General features: G+C 47.3%; 1 protein-coding gene across 1 annotated transcript in view; it reads left to right on the top strand.

Annotated features, from left to right (window-relative positions):
- The window catches only part of FLT1 (fms related receptor tyrosine kinase 1), a 173,939-nt gene that overhangs the window by 132,750 nt on the left and 25,946 nt on the right, over positions 1-15,243 (top strand). Inside the window, exons 16-19 of the mRNA XM_011233822.3 lie at positions 2,036-2,142; positions 6,327-6,459; positions 11,578-11,682; positions 15,055-15,168. Coding sequence (XP_011232124.2) covers positions 2,036-2,142; positions 6,327-6,459; positions 11,578-11,682; positions 15,055-15,168 — 459 coding nt within the window. The remainder of the gene's footprint in view (positions 1-2,035; positions 2,143-6,326; positions 6,460-11,577; positions 11,683-15,054; positions 15,169-15,243) is intronic.

Here is a 15,243-nt window from a genome sequence, read left to right as displayed (position 1 = left end):
CAGGGGGAGTCAAGGCTGGTCAGGAAGCAAGTGCCATGGTCCAGGTGACAGCTGGTGGGGCCTCGAGGTAGGCAGTGAGAGCCAGGCAGGACAGGAGGTGACAATTTCCTGAACCATGGAAGGAGAACGGGCGGGACTTTGTGTTGGCCTGGTTGGGGAGAAAATGTGCATTTCCCCTTTAGACAAAAAGATCCGCAGCAGCTGGGACCATGGCCTGCAGGAAGCATGTGGAAAAGAGGGAAGAAGGAAGCGGCTCAGCTTTCTAGCTTGTGTGTTTGCTGTTCTTCAGAGAAACTTCCCTGGCTCCAACGGCTTGTGTGTGGCACGTAGTTTAAACCCTTCACACAGATGCTCCAACTCTCTGTGGTCGGGTCCTGGCCTGGCCTTATACTGCCTTGTGCGGCCCGTCATTTCTCAGCTCTGGGTCCACACTCCTGCTGTCCCTTCTGCCCCCGTGCCTCCCCTGCCTCATCTCGGTAGGCCACCACCCATTTCAAATGTCGCCTCTTCCCAAAAGCATTAGATTCCCTCAACCCTCATTTCTTTGTATTTGCCTTATGTCTCGGTTAGATTGGGAGTGAGCCCCTTGAGCGTGACAACTTTCTTTTGCTCATCCTCCCATCTCCTCCAGACTGAATGTCACCTGCAGGATTCAGTACCTTCTTGTTCCATTGAAACCGGGAGCCCACAAGATGTAGCGCTTGGTCTAGGAAATGGGGGCATCATCGCTGCCTACTTCTAGCATAGTTGTGAGGGCTTGGCACATAGGAAGTGCTCAATCACTGATACCAGTCACACTCTTTCTTTCTTTCTCTTTCTTTCTTTCTTTCTTTCTTTCTTTCTTTCTTTCTTCCTTCCTTTTCTTTCTTTCTTTCTTTCTTTCTTTCTTTCTTTCTTTCTTTCTTTCTTTCTTTCAAGATGTTATTTATTTATTTGAGAGAGAGACAGAGACAGAGCATGAGCAGAGGGGAGGAGGCAGAGGGAGAGGGAGAAGCAGACTCCCCGCCGAGCAGGGAGCTCGAAGCAGGGCCAGATCCCAGGACCCCGGGATCATGACCTGAGCCGAAGGCAGTCGCTTAGCCAACTGAGCCACCCAGGTGCCCCCACATCATTATTTCTAAAGAGAGTAAGTTCCATTTGTTCTTCCCTAGCTTAATACAAAGCCTCTGTCTCCTTGTAATGAGGCTAAACGATAAGGCACTACTTTAGAACTCTCCAGAAACTGTCCCCTGGAGTCTGTAAGTAGGGAACCACTGCTCTGGCCCACTGGGGCATTCCTTTCCAAATCCCAAAGATCTTCCTCTCTGGGGGCTTCTCCTGAACACTTGGGGTTGTTTCTTTTTGGTGGTGGCGGAACTGCTCAGCTTTTGATCTCAGTGTGATTCCGGGAAATGAGGGGATTGGGAAGGACCCCCTTGGCATCCCAGCCCCTGCAGGCCAGCAGCTGCCGCGAAGGTCAGAAATAGAGCCAGAAGTGGGGAGCAGGAGGTGGGCAATCTGGCCCGGCTGTTCCAAAAGAAGAGAGCAGACGATTGTGACAGTCCTTGAGTTTTATTTTTATTTTTAAAATCAAAGTAGAAGAATTTTGTGAGTCCCAAAGGAGCGCTTTTATGTCATTTTTTCTATTTTTTTTTTCTTTTTCTTTAGAATTTCCTCTAAAACCCATTAGGGAGATTTCACGTATTCCAGATTTAGCACTTTAATGGGCGTTTGTTCCTGCCCTAATTTTTTCCTTTTAAAAAATTTCTCTTCTGATTTTTTAATTAGCTATTTCTGGAATTACAGAGTTTGCTAGCTCAACCGCAGAACTTCCGGAAAGTCTTTTCATTTCTGCGTGAGTTTATGATAATAATAGCATGCGCCCTGCCTGACTCAGAAGGTAAGAGAAGACCTGTCCCAGACTAACTGTTGTGCCAGCAGATTACGTTCGCCGTGATGAACCATTCAGCGGCACTAGACCCGTTTTCTAGAATCACAAAGACTCTGAGTTGGATGGTGCCTTCTGAGGATCATCTGATGGGTTTTCTCTCTCCAGGAACCTCAGACAAGTCCAATCTGGAGCTCATCACTCTGACGTGCACCTGTGTGGCTGCAACCCTCTTCTGGCTCCTGTTAACGCTCTTTATCCGAAAACTGAAAAGGGTAAGAACACTTCTGAGGAAGTTCTATGCTCCTCTTTACCTCATGTTCTAAAATGCTTGCCTCACGTCTAGAGCAGGCACTGAGCCCATGTTAGACTCTAGTCCCCTTCCCCCTGGCTTCTGTCCCTGACCTGGGGACCACCAGAAATGAAGCATTACAATGCCTCTCAGCCATCAGGGGGAGGATTCAAACAAAAACCTAGAGCAACGAACAGAGGACTGTTTCCCAGAAACAGAAGGGATGTTTTTGATATAAAAATATGTCGTAAAACCTTTAAATTCAGCCTAAGACCTGCAAAGTCTCTTATGCTCTGCCAAGGGCATAAAAAGGAAAAAGCAAAATAGAAACTCACCTCTGACTGACGTCTCATAACGTTATGGGAGCGCATGCAGCACACAGTTGTTCCATGTCCTCTGAGCCATACCGCACAACGACATTCTTTGCTGTGAGGCTCAGGCCCAAATGCAGGACCTCCGATTTCTATCATTACACCTGCAGCACCACTTGCTTCTCTGCAGCTCCGGGGAGAAGAGCCCACGTGCACTCACCCATTCATTCATGCCTCCAACATTTACCGCGCACCCGCTTCATGCGGAGTGCCAGGCCCGGTGTCAGGCTCTCGGGTGACAGCGGAGAGGACACACGGAGGGTGCGATCTGGAGAGGAGCCTGGCTTTCACCAGTTACATAGCCAAATGTGAACCTGCCGCTAGAGGCACCTAACTGAAAGTTGTCGTGTGAGGGGGGCAGGGAGCAGGGGGCCGAAAAGTGAGGGAAAAGTGCTTCAGGCAGAGGGAGAGCCTGTGTGAGGCTGGGGCAGGACAGGGACACCTCGGGAATGAGAGCCTGACAGAGGCCAATGTAGCTGCAGTGGAGGGAACAAGGTAGGAGGTGAGGAGGGAGAGGAGAGGCTGCAAAGGCTGGCCGCACAGGGCCTCGCAGGCTGAGGTAAGAAATTTAGTCTGTGTTCTGGAAGGAAAAGGAAGCCTGGGGGTGTGGGGGCAGGGAGGGGTGTTGTTAAGCAAAAGGAGGAAATCAGTGTAAGAGAGCAGTGTCTGGAAAGAGAATTTTGGCTGCTAAGAGAATGGACCAGAGGAGGCAAGCGTGTGTAGAGAGGAACCTACCAGAAGACTTTCTACTAGTCCAAGTGAGAAATGATGGTAGTTCTTAGTCTAAGTGATTAGAATTCAAGACATATTTAGCAGGTAAAATCAACAGGACTTGAAAAGTATCAAGGAGGCCTCCTCCATTTCTAGAGATTTCTTAACCCTTATGATCATGCCAGGTCTTATGCCGAGCTCTTCCTGTAGTATCTCAATTAATCCTTCCAGAAATGCAAACAGGTAGATATATGATCATTCCCATTTTAAAGAGAAAGTAAGTGAGGTTCAGAGAGGTAAAATAACTTGTCCAAAGTCACAAAGCTAGTCAGAGTTGGAGCTGACTGTTGAATCCAGGTTGTGCGATCTTAGGCTTAGTAACCAAAACCAACAAGGTGTCCTTTATAGCGTTGATAGGAGAGGCGAGGCTTAGCAGGCACCCTCTGTGGTAATATGTAACATCAGGCGTCAGCTGTGTGGAGTGATTGGTTTTGAGACATGACAGTGAAGGCCACTACTTTGGATGGACACAAAGGTCACACCACTGGCATTTTAAAAGGGGAGATATAGCATGTAGGGAAGTAAGTCTAACTAAAGCAACGCTTGCCGAATATAGAAGGGTGGTCCAAAGGCTATGAAGGAGGGAAGGGGAGAAAAAACTTCAAAGAAAATGAAGTTTAGAGAAAGAGTTTGAAGGTTGTGTCAGGAAGGAAAGAGGCAGAAAAACGCAGCCCACCCTCCTCCTCTCCACTCCCCAGCGGAGGGAAGGAGCACACAGGAGCAGAGTGGAAATAAACCTGGAAAGGTGAGTTGGGACTAAATTGGCCCTGTTATTTCTAAAAATCTGAAATCTTGATGTCAATAGGAAAGGATCAGAGCAAGAGATGATTCTCTCCAGAAGAGAATCCTCAGAGAATTTGAAAGGTGATTAATTGTAGGAGGCAAACAGATACAGGCCCTCAAAAACTAGTTCCATGTGGTTTCTGTAACCACAAGTGAATTCCTCCTTGATATGGACTGGATGTTATCCTTTTACCCCCACGCCGCATAGGCCAGTGTTAGAATTCGAGCTAACATTGATGGATGCTTACTGTGTCCCAGGCCCCATTCTAGCAGCTTGACATGGATCATTTCATGCAATATTCACCACAACCCTCAGAGATAGCAGCGCCATTATCATTACTTCGCAGATAAGGATACCAGGTTTAGAAAGGTTAAGCAACTTGCCAAGGTTGGGTGCTGGTCCAGAGCTGATCTGTGACTCTGAGCCGGGCAGCCAGCCTCAAGGCCTGGGCTCCAAAGCGTTTAGCTGTGCAACTTCCATGCCAAACACCTAGTAGCTGCTCAGTGTTAATGTCAATGGAAAGAATAAATATTTGTCAACTAAGATTCTACTATCTAACTCTCCTCGAGCCCTTACTTGAGGTTTGTCTGGTGTTTCCTCTCATCTGCCTTATTGAGATAAACCATGAAATTCCCTGGGGAGATGGTCTTTCATTGCCTGATCCCCCGTTTGTCTCAACACCTCCACCAGCCTCCCCACATGTGCTCCCAACACGGGCAGTGTCCTTGGTAGGCTTCAGCTAGCCTGTGCGCCTTGAAGATTGGAGGTGGTTTCTCAGGGCCTTGGCTATATTGGACATTGACAAATATAGTCCTAACACGTATTCTGGTGGCTTCTCGATTGCACACCCAGCACCCTGGGAGAGGAAACTGTATGTCTTCCCAGTCTTCTAGACTCACGCGAGTGTCTGACGGGCTGGCCCTCACATATTAGCACCAGTGGCAAATGCAGCTCGTGACAAATGTGCTCTGTATCTTTCTCTGGTTTCCACTCGCGCTGGAGGCCAGGCAGATCTTTCTCCTTTGAGCTATTTGTCACACATTTAGTGATAATTTCTGTGAGAAGGAGACTGATTGCAAGTGATGGATGAGGTGAGCTGTGACAGCCCAGAACAGGGTAAGAGCTGAAGAATGCGGGCGAGCGTGAAGTGGTGTGTATGGAGAGGGTGACTTCTTTCCTGAACTCTGGTCCTGCCTAGGGAAGGGCAATGTGAGAGGGTTCCAAAACTCACTGAAATGAAGTTGATGGAACTTCTGGGCAAGACTATACCAAAACCCACCTTATACGGTTAAGCAGCCTTCCTTTCTGACCTGCCCAGAGAAATGCCATCCTCACGTCTATACTCAAGTAACAGGCAATACACCCACTTATAAGAATCTAAGGCATTAAATGTAAATCCAGTTATCTACGCTCTGAAATAAAGGATCTGTTCTGAGCTTGATGTCGTTTCCAAGATACAATAAGCAGCTGAAGGCAAACGCCGACCTTACATGACAACCCTACTAATGGCCACGCGAGCAGGGCATGGCTGTGGTTAAGTCCCATGCCCTGTGGACGCCTCGGCCTTTGAAATAGTCAACTTCCACTTCTTATTAAAGAGAAATATTCTGTTCTCACCAACGGACTCCATAGTGTTTCCAGGTAGCTACAGCAACCACAGGGCCAGGCCTTCTGAGTATATTTAAATAGTTCACATGAAATATGCCTCTCAACTGTCCCAGGGCTCCTGGGTTCACTTCGCCACCTCTGGCCTTTCTTGCAAAATGCAGAAAAGCCACAGTCTCACTTCTTGCGGAAAAGCCACAGTCGCACGTCTCACTGTTGGCCTGGCTTGTGATGTATATCCCTGCTTGTACAGAATGGCCGTGGAAAGCTATTTTCAGGCAATCATTTGGAATGATTTGATAGAAACGCTTTGCATGTTTTGGAGAAGGACTATCTTCTGATCATGGTCTAAGAACAAGCAACAAGGTCATCGGAGCATCTGGGTGCATATTATCTGCCACAATATGGCGGAGCCAGCCTACGGAAATGCGTCATGAGAAGAGTAAGGGGCTGTTTAACGGGAAGCGTGATGTACGTTGGTGTAGGCAGAGGCGTACTTTCTGTACCCGGCCGCACAGTTTCAACCAAATGAACCAATATAGCAGCTGATGCTGCCAGGTATGGTTTTAAATTGGATATCCAGGGTTTTTTAAGTTCTTTCCTTGTTGGTGACTCTGAGATCTCTTTCTTTTTCAGTCTTCTTCTGAAATAAAGACTGACTACCTATCAATTATAATGGACCCAGACGAAGTTCCCCTGGACGAGCAGTGCGAACGTCTCCCTTATGATGCCAGCAAGTGGGAGTTTGCCCGGGAGAGACTTAAACTGGGTAATGTATTTGTTCAACAGATCCCTAAACCCACACTGAGCGCCTACTACATACAAACCTCTGTGCTCTGAGGGCGGCGAGAGTCGGCTAGACGCGGGATTCTCCCCTCCAGCTGCTTGCACACTAGCAAGGGGACTGGGCACAGAGGTAAAGAATTCGAACAGAATGCTGGGACAGCAGGACAAGGGGACAGGGCGGGGAGGGGAACAGCTGGGGGGCTCAGTTGGTTAAACATCTGCCTTCGGCTCAGGTCATGATCGCAGGGTCCTGGGATCAAGTTCCGCATCGGGCTCCCTGCTCAGTGGGAAGTCTGCTTCTCCCTCTCCCTCTGCCTTCTGCTCCCCCTGCTTGTACTCTCTCTTTCTCTCTCTCTCTCTGACAAATAAATAAATAAAATCTTTAAAAAAAAAAAAGGGACGGGGGCACCTGCTAGCTCTCTCAACAGTTTCTAAGCACCTTCTCTGAGCAGCAGACACCCATCTAAGCTGTGGGGATACAAAAGTGAGCCCGTTCCCTCAAAAGGTGAAGGTGACAGCCGCAAAAGGAGATAAGTGAAGGGCAGGGATCAGTTCCACCACGAGGCTTACAAGTACAGGCACTCCTGAACAAGGACATTTTTGAGGACTTAGAAATTTGTGACCTAGAACACAAGTCAAGATGGCAAGAAACAGTACAGCCAAACATGTGGTAAGAGCGTCAGTGCCCCTTCGAGGCTGTGGATCAAAAAAGCCCTCGGCACAAATCCACAGACTACATATGCTGAATTTCCATGGGTGTTCGAAATGTCCAGACAGAGATAGAAAGTCCCAGGGGTCATTTAAGTTTCATTTTTGAAGAGAAAGGACTGTTGTTCCCCGGGTACTACAGATGCCCTAAACATAAGGCGAACGTGCTTTCCCCCAGCTCAGACATCACGATGCAAATTAATCTCCAGCATGGGGTAGTAGGAAACAAACGGAGCCTCAATGACTCTTGCCCAAAATATTTGGACTGTGGCTTCTGAAGTTTCTACTCACTCCTGCGTATTCCAGAATCATGAATAGTTGGAACTGGCAACAGAGAGATCATGGATCCAGTGTGCCTGGATCTTGTCACTCTCGGCAAAAGAGCCTGTCGTTCCAAATTCAACGGCATTGCTTCCCCTCCCCCAACAGGCAGACGATATGGGAGTGGGGGTCTGGGGGGACAGAGGGGGAGAAAGGGTTCTTCTTGTTCTTCTCTTGGACCTTGAAACGACTCTGCTTATGTGCCTTCTTACATGAGAAAGAATACTTGGCCCCAGGAGTATGTTCTATTTGGCTTTGGGGAAGAAAATTGGAAATCAGTAAAAAGCTGGAGAGACAGGCAAAAGCCAGCAATGGCTGCTGACAGGGGGGTAAAAATCAACTAAATTTCGAGTCATTCAGGGCAGGTGGTACACTAGATGAGTTCCTTCTGCAAGTCTAAATTATATGGCAGCTAGCCCAGCCCCTCAGTGACCTTGGCAGGGAACTGGGATAATTTTCCCACAACCATAAGCCATTCTCAGGCCACATTGCTTTCCAGAGTTATTAGTCACAATCAAACATTCGTCTTCCCGTAGAGGACATGTGAGCTTTTCGCCCCGTCTCTTCACTCCTTCACCTAGTATCCCTGTGATCTGTATCACATTGAGGGACACTGCTAATACTTCCACCAGATTTCCCCTGGGGCCTCTGTGGGTTTAATCATCCCATTTCGGGAGGTTCTCCTTGTGGAAGATCTCTCCTACGGTCCTTTCCCTTCCTGGGCTTGCCAGATGTTATGATGTGGCTCATGCGCATGTGAGTGTCTTTGATGGGTGAGAGAAAGGGTGTTAAGTCAGCTCACTAGGTCTTTCAGTGCAGAGCCCGGCTGTGAGGGCCAGAGGAATGCTACTCCTCCTAGCATGGGAGCAGAAAGTCCCAGGACTTTGGGGGTTTTAAGCCAAATAAATGACAGAAAGTAATCTGAAGTAATGTCTGGCAAGTGAAAGTAACCAAGATTATGTCTGGATGGATGGAGAGAAAAAGCTGGTTTGATGGGCAGAGTTACAATGTGGCTATAAACATGTGGAAGAACACATTGTGTAGGGAAATACACAAATTACATCTGATCTCGGCTTTCTGTGCTCTGTCGGTTGCTACCAGCAGCCCTGTTGAGAGAGGTCAGAATTTATAGTACCTGATAGATAGATACAGTAGGAGTCTGGGTCAAAAGTGTTGCTCCCATTGAAATTCTTGAAATCCATTAAGAAAAGGAATCTGTTTGGTTAGTGTTTCCTCACTAAGCCTAAGGGAGAAGTCAGCTCTTATAAATGCATCACAGAAGCTGGGATAACGTCGGACAACGCAGCTTTCTATTGCAAAATAAAGTCAGAATTACCTAACCTAGGAAACACCACAGGGAACATGGAATTTGCAGGTGGACGGCGCCGGGGGCGGTGGGGGGGGCTGGTGTTGCCTCACAGAAGACCAGCTCTGCACGTCAGTGCTGCCGGGCACCCTCCCCGGAGTGTCCCAGGGACCCCAGCCAGTTGAGGACATTCTTGAAGGAGATTCCAATAGCCTTTTCATTGTGTGGCAATGACCTAGCACCTTTACGAGCCAGTTAGTGGCAAGTAGGTAACACCAAGGAGGATTTTAAGGGAAAAGAAGGATCAGGCAAGGTCAAGCCCAGGGTCACCTGAAAACAGGAACAGTGGGTCTGCCAAGGGATTCCAATGCATCCGATGATTAAAGAGCCCATAATAGCTTCATGCTGTTTTATGAGGCAGCAGTCTGCTTCCAAGAGAATAGATGAAAAGGCTGAGGGAAGCCAAGTGAGAACAAGCTTATTCTCACTGACAGAAGCAAAATCCCCAAACACTAGTTAAAATCAAGTGCGTTGTGCCTGCGAAGAAGGGAAGGTGTGGGGGCTGAGGCTGTGGAAGGGAAAAGGATTCTGCCTGCCCCCACACAAAGCCAGAGTCTCCACGGTATGCAGAGAGGTGTCCTAAGATCGAGATTACTGGGATATTTGTCAGGCTCAGGACACTTTTCCTATCAGGCACTGCGGAAGGAAAACGTTCTTTTGCTGTAAAAAAGCCAGGAATGAGCATCCAACCAAAACATGCCGATCTTTCCAAGTCTGGAGGAGGAAGCTGCTGGTGCTCTTTCCGTGCATGATTTCCACATCCGTTACCTGCAGGGTCTGCCCCGGGCACTTTTATTTAAACTTAGAGTCCCCATTCTGGTCTATTTCACGGACAATTTTCTCTGAAGAGGGAAGCAGAGCCCATACCCCTGTCCATGGTGCCCGCTCTGAGAGGAATGATCTTCACCGGTCACTACCCGTACATTTGAGAAAAGCATGTAATTTCACCAACGTTCCCTCCTAATGAAGAGGGAGTCCCCAGGAGACAGATGGAAAGAGACAGCTACAAAGAGGCTCTTAGGATCACATCGGTGATCGACTCTTTCCTGTGTCCTGACTGGATGCCTGGGATGGTTGGTAGTGAGGGGACTATACTCAGCAGAGCCGGGGTGACGTCATCTTTGTTACTGAGTCATTGCGCATAAAAGTATAAAGTTGTAATATGATAAGGAAGCAGGAAAGCTTCATTATAAGCTTTGCAAGAATCTTAAAAACAAACAAACAGAAACCTATGTCTTTGGGGGGAAGGGATTGGAGTATAAGGAAGGAAGGAAGGTCGGTTGGTTAACTCATTGAAGGCCCCTTATCAGAACAGTCCGAGAAAGAGGACTAGGCTGAGAGAGGAGGGGTCATGTCCAATAACACTCTAACTATCAGGATTACTTTTGACCAGAGGCATTGTGTTGGCTCCTTTTCCCTCCAGAAGAACCAAGCAAGAGTGACTTCTTTGGCTCACTCTGCCTTCTGCCACATCATGCCTGAGCTGTACTGGTTCTCTCAGTTCTGTTTGGCTACCTGTGTCCTGATGGCACAAAAGAAAGTGCCCTGATAGAAAAAGTAGCTGAGGTAATCCGGGGGCTGCCCTCTTCAGAGAGCATCACCCTCACGGTCTCCAACCCAGGGGTTCCTCTAGGTACCCATAACCGTACGAGACTTGCTGCGAGCATTTCACAAGTTCCCAAATGCACTTCCTTCTGCACTAATGCACAGGGAGGCCTTCTATGCACCAGGCCCTGAGCTCGCTTCTGGGAGGATTCAGACGTGGTTATCGGCCCTCTGAGTCAAGTGGTCTCATGCAAGGGTGAGGAAAGAAACATGTTAACCGTGGTCAAAGCAGAACATGACAGGTGCCATGAAAGAAACCTGAGTTTATTATTGCGTCTGGCAACCATTTCTGTGTGAGTTAAACAAATCGCTACCAGTGGTTGCTAGGCTCATGTGCTGAGCCCTGTGGATGTGGACATGATATAAGGGCATGTTAGGCTAGCTGGGAGTATTTAGTCTGGCAAGAAAGGCTGAGAAATGATTTAGTGATTTTTATGTAGCTATGGGGAATTATTAGAACAGATAGCAGTCACTGTCACTCTGTTTCTTCCTTTCCATTGAAAACAGATCAGAAGAGGGATGCTTCGGTGGCTCAGCTGGTGAAGCGTCTGCCTTCCCAGGGTCCTGAGATTGAGCCCTGCATCGGGCTCCCTGCTCAGCAGGCAGTCTGCTTCTCCTTCTCTCTCTGCCCCTCCCCACTCTGGTGCATTCTCTCTCTCTCTCTCTTTCAAATAAATCTATAAAATCTTAAAAAGACAAAAAAAAAACAGATCAGAAGAAATGACTTAAGAGGCAAGAAGAGTGGCTTAGGTTGAACAAAGGGAAATCTTGGTAGTGATGTTGTTAAACAATGGAAGAGACTCCCCAAGAGGGTTTGGTGGAGAGGAAACTGGTCGTCCACCCACACCAAATGCCTTCCAGGGGCCTAGCCCAGCTGCAAGGGACAGAGGCACTTCAGAGGCCCAATGAAGAGGTGGAAGGAAGATACCCCAGAAACATGTCCTGTACTTCGACTGTTTGAGGCTCCGTTTACTGGAGATTCCACTCAACGTCTACATGGCTCACATACACACATAGGATACAAGGCACTTTCTTCCTGTAAAAGACTTAACCTCACCCTGCTGGCATGGCAAACAAACCAATGTCTTCTTTTCATTGCAGGCAAGTCACTCGGAAGAGGGGCTTTTGGAAAAGTAGTTCAAGCTTCTGCATTTGGCATTAAGAAATCCCCCACATGCCGGACCGTGGCTGTTAAAATGCTGAAAGGTATGGATGCCATAATTTGGCTTTTAGCGAACTGGTTGCATTCCCAAAACACTGGTACAAGTTAGATACAGCCTAGGAACAGATGCAAGCTATTTCTACTGCTAGAAGCACCCTTGGCCTCAGGAGTTTTAGATCAGGCCAGTGAGAGCTCAGAATAAATGTTGTAAATGAAACAACCCAGCACTGTCCATGGGAAAACGATTTCTATCACCTCAAAGATCTTTCTCCTCTCCCATCATGGGCTCTAAAGTACCAGGGCCTTAAGCTCACTGAAACTACAGGTTCAAAGTTTTGGAGTGATCCATTATGACCTTATAATGGGAAGTTATCTGTGCGTCGTAAATCCCCAAGTCTTAGCTGGGACTTGACCTAACTATAAAGTAAAACTATGAAGCTGCAATAATTGAGATCATCAGACGTTTAAACTATTTTATACTGTCAAGTCCCACCCACAAAACATTTCCTCTTTAGAAATTTAAAAAAATATAGTTTAGATATATATATTTTATATTTATAAAATATTTTATGTATTTATAGATATATACATATATCTAGTGTTGAAAGATACTACCATTCTCTGGAGCATTTGGGAGGTGAAGTCACATGACAAAGTGATTGATGACCACGAGACAGATGAAAATGAACATAGGTGAAACTGCATAAATCAGACATCTCAAAGACGCGTATGTCTTTTAAAGTATAGAAAATACTTCATTTCTTCATTCATGATGGAATTTTCATGTCATTTTGACTCATTTTAAGATTCCAAAACCAAAAAGGCCTGGAAACCCCAAGGGCAGTTTTTTCTAGCTTTGCCAGCTCTCCAAGATATGACCGGGGATCCTGAGGCCGGGAGGCTATGCACCTAGCTGAGCAGATCCCTGGGAAAGGCTCCAGGAGAAAGGACACTTCGAGTAGGGAGACTTCAGAACATGCACGTCAGCATCGCAAGAGCCCCGTGAAATGATATTTTCTACCCCAGAAGGCTGTCCTTGTCAGGCAAAGGCTCTGATAAAGCTCTCCAAGGAACCTGACCGTTCCACCGAAAAGTAGCCAGGGAAGGAGTCTTAGACCCACAAATCAGGACTTCCGCTCAAAATGGACTGCCCAGATGATGGCAGGCCTTCCTATGAGAGTCCCTGCCTTCCAGCACCCTGCCCCGCACCCTGTGCCCCAGATGCTGAAGAGAAGAGGCGGCAACATGGCCTCTGTGTGAGAAAGCACCAGACCAAGTGCCTTCATGTGTCAGGTTGAACCGCATGAAATTGCCATTTCTCTCTCTTTTTTTTTTTTAATCTGCCTTGTGAGGTAGTTATTATTTTCCAAGATGGCAGATGAGGAAACAGGGCCCAGAGAGGTTAAATCACCTCTACAAGACCCCACAGCTCACCAGTGCAAAAGTCAGGGTTTGAGTGCAGCGCTCTCCCGCCCCCCCCCCACCACCACCACGGTGCTACGCAAGGGGGGCTGCCGAGCCCCAGCTGGCCTCCAGGAAACTGCCTGTTGCTCCAAAATCCTAACGCGATCCTGGCCCAAGCTATGGAGACAACCTAATACCCAACCTTGAACGAAATTGAAACTCCTTCTGGAAGCATCTGCTTCCTCAGCTGGTCCCATTTCCCTGCTTCCTACCACACACCATCTCCCGGAGAGGCAGGCCTGCGGCCCATGCCTGCCTACTGCGGATCCAAGATAACACCTGCCTGGAAACAGAGCAATGCGAGCAAGAGAGCCTGGCTTTCTTCCTCTGTGCCAAAGGGGCATAGAAGCATGCAGGGACTGAGGAGTTTGAGGGGGGCGATGCTAACTTGAAAATTTTTAATACAGAAATAGTGGTATCTTTATAAATGCTTCTCTTTTTAAAGCCATGAGCCTTGATTTTTAAAAGATTGCCAAATCACCCACTATATAAAATTCATAAAAACCATTTTCATTCAGCTTTCTTGCTTGAATTGGTTGGCCATCTGTTTCTAAGAGAAACAGATTCTAAAAGACAGAATGTCAGACACAGGCCATGAGTCAGAAGCTCTTTCAAAGTGCCCTTGAGCAGAACCTTTAACCTTTTTGGGCCTCATGCCCATGTCTGAGATGAGAGGAGTATTCATGGTGTTTATTTTTCTAACAAATATTTGTTGAGCATCTACTGTGAGCCAATCTCAACGCTGTTGGAAAGCTTCTAGAGTTTATCTGGTTATTACTTGAAAAATAATTTAAAAATGATTTGTGCTTATGAAATAGCTCGCACGTGCTGTGGCCATTTCCCAGCCTGCTCTACAGAAACACTTGCATATGTGTGCAAAGACCACACATTGGCTATCCACTACAGCGTTATTCGTGATGGCAACACGTGTGCACGCGCGCGCACACACACACACACACACACACACACACTGGAGGCAGTTCAAATGTCAAGAATGCTATTAATCAACTAACAAGAATGGAAAAAGTCTCTGACATATTAAAAAAAGCAAATTTAAAAAAATAGAGAGGATTCCATCTATGCAAACAAAACAGGATCTTTAAGTGGGTATATATGTTTATAAATACATAGAAGAAAGTCTAGGGAGGTAAGTGGTTGGAGTGGCTTTCACTTTTTACTCTGTATACATCATATTGTTGGAATATTTTACAACAAGATTATAGGACTTTATTTCTTAAATTTTGTAAATGCCATATAAATTCACCAATAAGAAAGACGCTCCCCCTCCCCACCACCACCAAAAAAAGAAAGAGAGGAAACAAACAGAACTAACTTAATTTAGGCTTTGGACTCTGCTAAATCTTAGAGTGATGTTGTTTATCTCTGCGAATGGAGTTGAAGTCAGATGCTTATGGACCCTTACAGCTCGAGATAACCCTGCAGACCCCAGGGAGGAAAAGGTTATAGGGAGAAAACAACACAGTGCAAAGATGTTTACAGACATGGCCATTCCACTCTTGCAGACCCCTGGTGCTCCTTCTTTGTAACTCTTCAAAGAGGGGAAAGTGAGAAAAAGCGGGAGGTGTGGGCACATCCCCTGTCTGGAAGGTTCTTGCTGAGCCTGGTTCTGCCGAGCGGAAGCCTTTGGAAGGCGCCTTCACGAGGTGCCCAGCTCTGAGTCAGCGCATTGCTGAGCAGACCAGTCCACCAAGAGGAAATGCCCAGTGACTAACCCCACTACTGCTTCTGGGCCTTACTGTAATCAAAAGGATGTTGGCTCAGGAGGGAGGGAGTAATGAAAACAGTCTGGAGACGGGGCCTTTCTGCAGAATGTGGGGAAGTCAATGAAGCAACCGGCTGAGCATTGGCAAACATGGAGGGCAGGAATGCCGCCTCCAGCGGAAAGAGCCCCATTGTCCTGTCACCCTGACTCTTCCTTGTTTCTCACACAGAGGGGGCCACAGCCAGCGAGTACAAAGCTCTGATGACTGAGCTCAAGATCTTGACCCACATTGGCCACCATCTGAATGTAGTCAACCTGCTGGGAGCCTGTACCAAGCAAGGAGGTAAACGAGAAGGAGGGACTGCTCCCTCTCCCTGTTCACATGCCGAGAGCGGAGTTGGACATAGAGCTCCTTCTC

The sequence above is a fragment of the Ailuropoda melanoleuca genome, chromosome 7, assembly GCF_002007445.2.
Source record: "Ailuropoda melanoleuca isolate Jingjing chromosome 7, ASM200744v2, whole genome shotgun sequence".
Classification (NCBI taxonomy): Eukaryota; Metazoa; Chordata; class Mammalia; order Carnivora; family Ursidae; genus Ailuropoda; species Ailuropoda melanoleuca.
The sequence above is the reverse complement of the archived record's forward strand: the minus strand, read 5'-3'. Positions and strand labels throughout refer to the sequence as shown.